The sequence below is a fragment of the Schistocerca cancellata genome, chromosome 5 (assembly GCF_023864275.1).
Source record: "Schistocerca cancellata isolate TAMUIC-IGC-003103 chromosome 5, iqSchCanc2.1, whole genome shotgun sequence".
In the NCBI taxonomy this organism is placed as follows: domain Eukaryota; kingdom Metazoa; phylum Arthropoda; class Insecta; order Orthoptera; family Acrididae; genus Schistocerca; species Schistocerca cancellata.
In genome coordinates this window covers 169,149,940-169,162,275 of record NC_064630.1, presented here as the reverse complement: position 1 = coordinate 169,162,275, position 12,336 = coordinate 169,149,940, and the positions used below count along the sequence as shown (strand labels likewise).

The following is a 12,336-nucleotide window of genomic DNA, read 5'->3' as shown; positions in this document are numbered from 1 at the left end:
GAATACGTTCAACAGATAACTGAAGACGCAGGGTGCAGGTGGTACTCAGATATGGAGAGGTTGACGCTGGAGAGCAATTCGTGACGCATTGAAACACACCAGTCAGAAGACTGATGACTAAAAAAAAAAAAAAAAATAATCGAGTATGTTTTCTTGAGCGACGCTTGAGTTGGTGTAAAGATCAACGTCATTTGATAGAGGATGACTGGAAAAGAATGATTTGGAGTGATTAATCTCGCTCTTCCCTGCGGATATCCGGTGGAAGGTTTTGGGTTTAGCGAATGTGGGGGGAACGAAACTTGTCATGATTTGTAGTACCAAAAGTGTAGTACAGAGGAAGCGGTGATATAATGTGGGGTTGTTGTTCGTGGTTACGGTGCGGTCCCGTTACTACACTTCGGAAAAAGATAAATTCGAAAGCAGATGAACACATTTTACACCATTCTGTGCGGTCTGCAGTAGTATGGTTCAAATGGCTCTGAGCACTATGGGACTTAACTTCTGAGGTCATCAGTCCCCTAGAACTTTGAACTACTTAAACCTAACTAACCCAAGGACATCACACACATCCATGCCCGAGGCAGGATTCGAACCTGCGACCGTAGCACTCGCGCTACTCCAGACTGTAGCGCCTCTAACCGCTCGGCCACTCGACTGGCAGTAGTTTGGTGACATTAAATTTCTAGACATATACTGTAGTCCTGATCTGAATCCAATCAAATACCTTTGGATGGGTTAGAACGTCGAATTCGCTCCAGACCTCAGCGTAATGCCAAGTTCAAGGGGGAAAAGCTTGAGAAGCCGCCCTACAGTCTGGATATGTCGTACTGTTACTTCCAGTGTTTGGTCGGTTTAACAAACATCTCAAAGGGATGCGCTTCAACAAGGACGACTTACTGCCGTACAGTGAATGGCGAAAAGTCTTTTGAAAGCATTCTGTCACGGGTAGGCCGTCGGCGGCTACAGCCTACGCTGTGCACTTGTCTCCGAAGAGGAATGAGTATTTAACACCCCTCTTTCCGACCGATCGATCGTCCAGTATGGCCCTGCAAAGTCGTCATAATGTCAAGAACTGGCCATTAAGAATATATATTAAATAACAATCATTTGGTGATAATCGAGTCTAGCTCGACTGCCTGCCTCTCGTCATTCAGTTGTGGTAACTACTATGCCACACTACATGAACCACACTTCGTGACGTTGTTCCCCCTGTGGAGGCTGTTTTCGAAGTTCTCATTGGAACTAACTTGAGCGCACTGCGTGCAGATTTTGTCAACGGTCCTCTGGAAGTTGGCGCTGCCGGATCCTTGCGTTCTGATCGTGATGTTAGATTCTTTTCTCTATGATGAACATCAAACGTAGCCCCTACTGTCGAAACACTGCTATATTCGAGTGGGTCCTCAATTTCTTAGAAAGTCCAATCATCGATACGAGCTTCTGGACTATAGTTGGACTTCACGCGGAGAATATTGACTGCGTATCTGCGTTTTCCTCTTCTTCATATATATATACTTCATATATATATCCGACAAGTGACGATGGTTACGATACTGCGGAAAGTAGCGCTGTAGTAACTTTTCCGATAGTCCAGCTTTCCAGACAGGCGTAAAAATCCATACCAAGACTCCTGTTCTACATCTCATTGGCTGGTGCATTGCGTTACCAAGCGATCATGGAGCAGAAAGAAAAGCGTGAAACATGTGGTGTCCGGCTTCTCTGTGTTGTGCGCGAACGTCGTGGATGATAGGCAGTTGTCATACTATGGGTGACGTCAAAATGAAAATTACCTCTGATACTTATCTCCACTGGAAAAAAATGTTTCACCATCAGAAATCGTCACACTGGGTCCTCCTTGTTTTAAAATGATGTTTTCTGCTAGAACCTTTGCAATTTATAGACCTTCGGCAGTCGGCACAGATTTGGTGACAGGATAGGGGTGAGATAGACAGCACAGAATACGGGCTTGCGTTTGTCTACTTCGGGATCTTCCGCATGAGGTCGATTCCAGTTCGATGGAATGTTGCTGCTGCAAGCGGGATTGGTATCATATGCCTCGAGTATAACTGGGGTGCGTGTTTCCATCACTGGCATTCATTATAGTGCATCACTTAGTATCTGACGGATCGGTAGAGGTCTGGCCAGGGATACCTGCGTCTGATTGTCTCTAGTTTTCATGAATACCACGTGACCCAATGTAGGAGGGTCTGAGTACATCTATAACTGGCCGTAGATGAGCTGGGATGACGGGCAACCATTTTCGCCGCATTGAATCATAGTTACTCTTATATACCGTTCCGTTTATGAATGAGAATTTTTCTTCGGTTGGTTTCTCCTTCTTCATCAATTCTGTGGTTTTAATAGTGCTGGATCTTGTCTTTGTTACGCAGCAATATCATTTATTGGAGCGAAGACTGAGATTTCATCCACGTTGCTGTGATCCGCCAAAGGAGTCGTTGACAGCAGTCAGCGTCCTTGTGCTTGCGTCCAGATTGTGTACTATTGTGACGTCATCCTCCTGAAGTCTCACTGCCAAGGTTACCAGTTGATTCTTCGGGCTAGTCAGCACCTACTTCAATTTGCACTATAACTGCACCTATCCCACAACTGCTAGCTTTGTTGTGAAGTTCTGCCTCAGCATTCTCATTATAAAATGCTACGACTGGAGAAGGTATTTGCGTCTCCTTTAGGACAAGCGAAGATTTTTGGATTATTCTTACACCTTGTTCCAGGAAAATTTTGCCTCTCACTGCAGCATTTCTAGCAACGGACATACATTGGTACAAACTAAACTAAACTAAACTCCGTCACAACAGGCCATTTACGCCCAACGGTACCGACCGGCCGCCGTGTCATCCTCAGCCCCCAGCGTCACTGGATGCGGATATGGAGGGGCATGAGGTCAACACACCGCCCTCCCTGCCGTATGTCAGTTTACGAGACCGGTGCCACTACTTCTCAATCAAGTAGCTCCTCAGTTTGCCTCACAAGGGCTGAGTGCACCCCGCCTGCCAACAGCGCTTGGCAGACCGGATGGTCACCCATCCCAACCCAACATGTTGGTACAAATGCCCCTTCTTAATAAACGGTGGTACGTGCAGAGTTCCGAGAAAACTTTTCACTTCAGTAATGTGCTGAGGAGTCGAGAAATGTGTGACTGCTCTCATTTACTGTGGACTGGGATGGATTCTATCACCATTCATTACATGTCACAAGACTTTTATTTTCTGGGCAGGAAAGGGCAATTTTTTGATTCAACTGGAGGCACATAGTCTGAATACAATTCAGGATGATTGTTAGGCAGCTCAGATGTTCTTCTGATGTTTTATAAAAATGACAATGTTGTCCAGGCAACTCAGACACCGTCCATTTAAGGTGTCGAAGTAGGTTGTTCATCATACAATCGAAGTCGTCTGAAGCGTTTCAAAGTACAGACGGAATAACTGTAAATTCTCAGACGCTTTTAGGTGTTACAAAAGAAGAATTTTCCATAACAGCCTTGTCATCAGTGGAAATACACCTTTCAAGCAATCCAATGTGCCATCAATGCATGACTATGGACAGACATCTTTCTTGATGATTTTGTTCATGCGTCAGTAGTTAACTCAGAAACACCGTGTGCCAGCCACCTTCATCACAATGACCACGGAAGAGGACCAAAGACCCTCTCGAGGTTATATGACGTCCTCTTGCAGTATCTTCCCCAATACGTCCAAAATTACCTGATATTCAGCAGGTGCCGCTCCATATGAGCTCTGGCTACTTAGTGCATGATCCGCAGTGTTGAAATGGTGTTTCACCGTGGGCTGCTTTGTCTCTCTTTTCTCCACTCCCGAATGCAAAGAATCCGAAAAGTGGGTATCACTAACCCACGTTGTTCGTATAGGCAGTATGGTAAGAACCTCCTCCCCTGCATTGTCTGTAGTGGTAGCAGAAGACGATTCCTCGTCGACAACACTAAGCTGCCCTTCCTGAAGTTAGAGGTGAGTAGAGGCTGCTCATAACAGTTAACGATCTGAAGTTGTCGTTGATCAACTAGAACGATTTCGATCATCACTGGCGTGCAGATTTCTTTTGTGTGGTGTAAATAGCTTTTTGCTATAAAAAAACTTGACAGTTTAACTGAGCAATTCGATTGACCACTGGAACTCCTCTCGTTGATTCGTGTGAGAAAACAATGTCTTCAACACCAAACATCTTTCAAAGTGTATGAGTGCTTCCGACGCCTGCAGGAAGTCATATCTGAAAATAACATTATGAATAAAAACTAAAATTAAACCCCTCCTGAACAGACCATGAAGGCTCAACGTTACCGACCGGACGCCGTGTCATCCTCAGTCCACAGGCGTCACTGGATGCGGATATGGAGGGGCATGTGGTCAGCACACCGCTCTCCCGGCCGTATGTCAGTTTCCAAAGCCGCTACTTCTCATTCAAGTAGCTCCTCAGTTTGCCTCCCAAGGGCTGAGTACACCCCGCTTGCCAACAGCGCTCGGCAGACCGGATGGTCACCGATCGAAGTGCAAGCCCAGCCAGAGAGTGCTTAACTTCGGTGATCTGACGAGAACCGGTGTTACCACTGCGGTAAGGCCGTTGGCAACATTATGATTGCCTTTTGTTAAAAAGGCAGTTCATAGTTACTCTTTCAGTGCATGTGCCTATCGTCTGGTTGTATTTCTCGTTTGCAATTTTTGCACAGTTGCTTTCGCTTCATGGAACATAGTGTCCTTTAGTTTTACTTCTACATCTACATCATACTCCGCTAGCGCGTCGAAGAACTATTGTCGGCAAGCACTTGTTCTGGTTCTAATTTCTCGAATTTTCTTCTCGTGGCAGTACTCTAGGCTTATATGAGGGGAGGGGGGGATGTAATATGTTGCCCGACTCTTCCTGGAAAGTGCTCTCTCGGAATTAGAATAGCAAATTTCTCCGCGATGCACAACCTCTTTTGCAGCGTTGGAATTTATTGAGCATCTCCGTAACACTCTCGTGGCACCTAAACTATCCCTTGACGACATCCCTTAACGACGATAAGCGTCCGACTTCACAGAAATGGAAGTCCCTCAGTTCACTAGAGCCCGTCAGGTTGTAAGACGATGGCCTTCGACCCACTGATTGGCTGCAATTGTCTTTGTTGACAGGCGTGAACTGAACTGCTGTGACAGTTGAAGTCTCGTGACTCAGTAGTCGTCGAAAACTCGCCTCCGTCCATCGCAGTACCGTAAAACGTGCGCAGGATGTCTGCAGTAGAAACACACACTACTGTAGTCTTCCAGATGTCTGTTTTCGACATGCTATGTGCTAGGAGCAGAATTTCTTCGTATCTGCTTTGATCTGGTGCGGCCCGCATCTCGTGGTCGTGCGGTAGCGTTCTCGCTTCCCACGCCCGGGTTCCCGGGTTCGATTCCCGGCGGGGTCAGGGATTTTCTCTGCCTCGTGATGGCTGGGTGTTGTGTGCTGTCCTTAGGTTAGTTAGGTTTAAGTAGTTCTAAGTTCTAGGGGACTGATGACCATAGATGTTAAGTCCCATAGTGCTCAGAGCCATTTGAACCATTTTTTAGATCTGGGGCTGGGTTGTCGTTTGATGGCCGCAGCGTCAACATAAACTGTTGCAAACTCGTTATTAGTAGTGAAACTACGGGCAAGCACAGCTCTAGCCAGTCTGCTAATCACGCTTCAGCATCAAGGTGCACAGCTCTCGATTGGTGCCGTCAGAGCGTTTCTTGAAAGATGGAATGGCGTGCTGTGGTCTTAAGCAGTGAAAACAACGCTGGCTCCAACCCAGGCATTACGATCTGGGGTGCTCCAAGCTACAACTCTCGTGTATATTTGTTGTTTCTGGAAGGGATGCTAACCAGAACTCGGTACCTGCTGAACGTTGTTGAACCAATTGTTCAGTCGTTCTTGCAGCAGTAAGGAGATGTTTGTCCCAAGAGAAAATGCTCGCGCAAACACTGTTTGTGGAACTCAATGTGCTCTGCGAAATGTGCAGCAACGTCTCTGGCCAGCACGATCTCCGGACTTCTCTCCAATCGAACAAGTATGGGATATGATGGGACGAGAAGAGACCCGTGGTACTCGTCTGCCAACAACTCTTACAAAACTATTTGAAAAGAATGAGCAGTTACGGCACAAAGTAGCCCAGGACAGCATGCCAGAGTCATCGCCTAAATTGCCGTCCGTGGAGGCTACAGCCCGTACTAACGAAGGGGGGTCACGACGCTGGGATCTCGGTTTTACTTCACCCTTCGTACACCTTTAGTAAGCCATTTAAACAGCATAACATGAGAGTAGTAAAGTGCACTACTCTGGAAATTTCGAGAAAATAGCAAGAGGAGTTTTATGCGCCTATGATGTAACTGATGTATCAGTGCAAAGGTACGCATTGTAAGAACTCATTGTGGACAAGTTGTTAGTGTTCGCGCATTGCAAGAAGGTCGAAAATGAATCGACGGTTCGAAAGGGCGCAAAAAAGGGCACCTCGTTTTGTATTATGACATAATAGGGGAGAGAGTGTGGCAGATATGATACGCGAGTTGGGATGGAAGTCATTAAAACAAAGACGTTTTTCGTCGCGGCGAGATCTATTTACGAAATTTCAGTCACCAACTTTCTCTTCCGAATGCGAAAATATTTTGTTGAGCCCAACCTACATAGGTAGGAATGATCAACAAAATAAAATAAGAGAAATCAAAACTCGAACATAAAGGTTTAGGTGTTCGTTTCTCCTGCGCGCTGTTCGGGAGTGGAATGGTAGAGAGGTAGTATCATTGTGGTTCGATGAACCCTCTGCCAAACACTTAAATGTGAATTGAAGAGTAATCATGTAGATGTAGATGTAGATGTAGATGTAGATGTAGATGTAGATGCAGATGTAGATGTAGATGAATCCTGCTAACACTTATTTTTTAACCTATATTTCTTCGCTGGTCACATTATTTAATTTATATGACATTGGAGAGGAAATACGATGAAAAGAAAACATGTGCCTTTTCATGAGGTTGTAGTGAATTTCATGTGATATTTTGACTATTAACTATTTTTCATTAAATCTTCAAGGAAGAAGGACAGGCCTGGAAATCCCAAGTCAAACCACGATAAACAGTGGTGCGAATAACGTTATGCAGTGTTATAGTAAGTACAGTGTGCCAGATCACAAGAGTACGATTACTCGTCATATGTGCCGTCGACATCACACGTTGCTGGATAGTATTTGTCATACAGACATAAAAAACATAAATTGAAACGGCATGTACTACATCGAATTAATTTAGTTTTTCAGCACTTAACTGGGATTTTTCAGGGTTTCTAAGGGAAAACACACCTCGCAGACATTTTGAAAAATATCTGTTTCTTTCGATAGCATAGATTAGAAATTAATTTCGAACAGGAGACGAACCGTCATTTCCTACACGTTTCTTTTCCAAATCTCGAACGCTAACCACTTGACCACCACGAACCCTAACGTCTGGTATCTACTCATAGCTATATAACCATATAATAGACGCGTCAAACTTCTCTAGTAATTTTCTCGGAATTATCAGCGTAGTGCACCTCACTACTTGCCCATTATGATTTTTTAATGGTCTACTAAAAGAGTACAAAGTTTGAAATAAATCTTGACCTAAACGTCGTCGCCTCCCCTTGTAAAATGTATGTTTCAGCATAATTATATACCTGGAACCTCAGAACCGCTTGAGCTATTCATCGGTAAACGCAGTCATATCATGTACTCAATATGCACAGTTGCAACAATAAATCTTCAGTGAATTAAGTTGTTTAGTTAGGTGATTCCAGCATTTGTTGACAACTGGCGAAAGGCAACTGTGTAAACAAATTTATTTTCAGCTCTACGACAGTTTAAAAAAGGAATAAAACGTTGATACAATCGATTGGTAATGGTCGATCAGTTTGCACCGCAAATGAAACTGCAGTCAAAGGGGCGAGTGCAAATAGGAGGACCTGGAAGGAAAAATGTGTAGTAAATACTAACGAAACCGGCAATGCTGTGAAGTTCTTGAATATGTATCTATGTCCTCCTTCCCCTCTCCTTGCCCATCTCATCCTGTATCCTCTCTCTGCCCATCAAGTTCTCCCCCCTCTTTCTGTCCTCCTCCTCCTCCTCGACCTCCTCCTTCTTCCTCTTAGCGCCCCATTTCATTCCCATCCTCCTTCTGTGTCCACACTCTCTTCCCCCTCTCTCTCATCTTGAGCTATGCTTATTTCCACTACAAATTCAAATTTCGATGTAGTATACTAGTTATAACCTGATAAGTCATAAATACAACTTTCATGATTTCTGTGATAACCGACTGCAAGGAAGTAAACAAAATTGCACATTGTTGTGCACTCAAATTTTGTTTAATGGTACATATAATGAGTAAGAATACGTAAGGAATAGCTACTTTACTGAACGGTTTAAAAACTGTGCTCATCGTAGTTAAAACTGACTGCAAGAAACAAAACCGCACATAATCACAGCAGAGGCAAGAATAGCATTTTCTTTGGAGTGAGTTCTGACAGAAAACCTGTATATTGTTGTGTAACTAAATATATAGCTATCGTCCATCTTAATGTTTAATTACAATTTGAAGTAAATTGGTCGAGATCATTTCGAGATTTTTGTTAACAACGTTTTCCCATTTATATTATATATATACACTCCTGGAAATGGAAAAAAGAACACATTGACACCGGTGTGTCAGACCCACCATACTTCCTCAGGACACTGCGAGAGGGCTGTACAAGCAATGATCACACGCACGGCACAGCGGACACACCAGGAACCGCGGTGTTGGCCGTCGAATGGCGCTAGCTGCGCAGCATTTGTGCACCGCCGCCGTCAGTGTCAGCCAGTTTGCCGTGGCATACGGAGCTCCATCGCAGTCTTTAACACTGGTAGCATGCCGCGACAGCGTGGACGTGAACCGTATGTGCAGTTGACGGACTTTGAGCGAGGGCGTATAGTGGGCATGCGGGAGGCCGGGTGGACGTACCGCCGAATTGCTCAACACGTGGGGCGTGAGGTCTCCACAGTACATCGATGTTGTCGCCAGTGGTCGGCGGAAGGTGCACGTACCCGTCGACCTGGGACCGGACCGCAGCGACGCACGGATGCACGCCAAGACCGTAGGATCCTACGCAGTGCCGTAGGGGACCGCACCGCCACTTCCCAGCAAATTAGGGACACTGTTGCTCCTGGGGTATCGGCGAGGACCATTCGCAACCGTCTCCATGAAGCTGGGCTACGGTCCCGCACACAGTTAGGCCGTCTTCCGCTCACGCCCCAACATCGTGCAGCCCGCCTCCAGTGGTGTCGCGACAGGCGTGAATGGAGGGACGAATGGAGACGTGTCGTCTTCAGCGATGAGAGTCGCTTCTGCCTTGGTGCCAATGATGGTCGTATGCGTGTTTGGCGCCGTGCAGGTGAGCGCCACAATCAGGACTGCATACGACCGAGGCACACAGGGCCAACACCCGGCATCATGGTGTGGGGAGCGATCTCCTACACTGGCCGTACACCGCTGGTGATCGTCGAGGGGACACTGAATAGTGCACGGTTCATCCAAACCGTCATCGAACCCATCGTTCTACTATTCCTAGACCGGCAAGGGAACTTGCTGTTCCAACAGGACAATGCACGTCCGCATGTATCCCGTGCCACCCAACGTGCTCTAGAAGGTGTAAGTCAACTACCCTGGCCAGCAAGATCTCCGGATCTGTCCCCCATTGAGCATGTTTGGGACTGGATGAAGCGTCGTCTCACACGGTCTGCACGTCCAGCACGAACGCTGGTCCAACTGAGGCGCCAGGTGGAAATGGCATGGCAAGCCGTTCCACAGGACTACATCCAGCATCTCTACGATCGTCTCCATGGGAGAATAGCAGCCTGCATTGCTGCGAAAGGTGGATATACACTGTACTAGTGCCGACATTGTGCATGCTCTGTTGCCTGTGTCTATGTGCCTGTGGTTCTGCAGTGTGATCATGTGATGTATCTGACCCCAGGAATGTGTCAATAAAGTTTCCCCTTCCTGGGACAATGAATTCACGGTGTTCTTATTTCAATTTCCAGGAGTGTGTATATATATATATATATATATATATATATATATATATATATATATATATATATTGTTACATATATTTAACAATATAGAGCCTATGTCCAACCAAATATTTTTATAATTAAGTGTAAAAATTTGAAATAAATCGATCAAAAATTTCTCGAGGCTTTTCGTAACAAGAGCTCTCCTCTATATATCATACATGTATTTATATATAACATATATTATAAGTATATAGCTTATGTGCATCTGAATTTTCATTAGGGTATCATGTAAAAATATGAAGTTTATCGGTCAAGAACGTTTCGAGATTTTTTCTAACAATGTTGTGTATTATATTTGTATTTATATACTGTAAAATGATGCGTATTCGAATGCAACGTTGTGTCAAAATTTCAAAGCAGTTGGTGAAGAGCTCTAGGAGATTTAAGAATTTGAGCAAATGAAGATTTCAATCTTGATTTATATACATAAATAATTCCATCGTGATTTCATAAGTCTGAGAGATTAATATTTTCAGAAACGTACACTAAAGTTTCCTTTTTATTTTCGTTACAAATGGTACAACATTAGCTTGGGAATGGACTTTATCGTTCCTGAACGAATTAGAGGAAGAAATTTATTATCTGAATTCTGGTTATCAAAAGACGAACATGAGGACAATGTATTTTCCAAGAAATCCAACATCTGATTTGCAAAAAGTCTGATGTCAGTCTTAAAATCCAAAAGTGACAATATTTATCTACTTTGTAGCTATTCACTTCTTAGCTGACGAAAATGAACATTAAATATTTAATATTAGTCGACAGTGGATCAGGTACCCTTGCTTTTCAGGTATTCGAAAGAAATATTTTTCATTGTGACCATTCCAACGAAGCATATACAGAACTATTCGAGAGTATCGTATTAGCATAACTAAGTGAAACTGGACGATGACTCATTTACATCTTCATGTACATGTAAGTCTAGATCTACATATCTTTTCCGCAAGCCACCATACGGGTCATGCCACAGGGTACCTTGTACCACTACCAGTTATTACCTTCCCGGGTCCATTGGCAATGAGCCGAACACTTTCCGGAAACTTAGGAATATGAAATCTGTCTGTAAAGGGTACAGCTCCGCAGCACATAGTGCGAGAAAAGGGCAAGCTGATTTTCGCACAAGTGACGCCTTCCAAATCACTGCTGTTTTGTAAATAAATCCTTTTCTGTCTCAGGAAGTTTATGACATTTGAATTGGAATATTCTCCAGAATTCTTCAGTAAACCGACGTTGTGGATATCAGCCTGTAATTTTTCGGTTTTTACACTCACTTTTCCCATTCGCTTGGGAGTCTGCGCTGGGAAAGAGATTTGCTATATGTAAATTAAGTTAGGACCAATGCCAGAGAGTACTCCCTGTAAAACCAAATTGGGGCTCCATCCGAACCAGGCGACTTATTTCTTTTCAATTCTTTCAGTTACTGCGACGTCAGTGTTATCTTCCTGTGAGAACGTTTGCTGAAACGCAAATTTTAAAACTTCACATTTACATTTGGTGTATTCTGTTCCCTTACTGGACAGGTCGACGATCCAGTTAGTGATATTACCTAGGACACACAGGCTACTTAAGTCCAAGGACGGCTTTTGGCTCAACTTCCCCACGTACGGGTAGGTCATAGTCAACAGTCTCAACGCGACCTCACCTATTGAAACGGTGAGAAGAGGTTTGGGACTTCAACATGGAGTGTGGCGAATAGACTGGCGATCAGCAGAACAGCAACTTGACACTACCAAATTTTTCCGCTTTGGTAGTTTAATCCCAGGATGACTATTTCATCACATGGCAGGATTATATTTGGCAACTTTCGGATCCAGTGCTGTTAGTGCAGTATGTCTATGAAGACTGAGGGGGTCAATTCGATTATTACTGACTATTTACTTGCTATGTCTCACAAATTTATTTTAGAAGTAGTGAACTGTATTATGTAGGTTACTGTGCTTGATTCCACCACTGTACTTGTTACAGCGGTGTGTGAGCCGGCCTGCCAGCACGGAGGGACGTGCATCAAGCCACGCACCTGCCACTGCCCGCCAGCCACCAGCGGCGACCACTGTCAACACTGTAAGTAGACAACCTGCACTACCGACTTTTACAGCTTCTGCAGCCAAACGCACCACGCACGATAAGATCCGCGGACGCTGACGGTTTCCGGTCCTCTTACTACAAATATGCTGAGGATTCCCCTTGGAAACGTACTACTCCTGTGACGTAGAGGAGCCTGAAGATAG

The 12,336-nt window shown here is 44.7% G+C and overlaps 1 protein-coding gene across 1 annotated transcript in view; it reads left to right on the top strand.

The window, feature by feature from the left end:
- Nucleotides 1–12,336, top strand: part of LOC126188420 (wnt inhibitory factor 1-like) — a 100,178-nt gene that overhangs the window by 42,288 nt on the left and 45,554 nt on the right. The window contains exon 3 of the mRNA XM_049930024.1: nucleotides 12,074–12,169. Coding sequence (XP_049785981.1) covers nucleotides 12,074–12,169 — 96 coding nt within the window. The remainder of the gene's footprint in view (nucleotides 1–12,073; nucleotides 12,170–12,336) is intronic.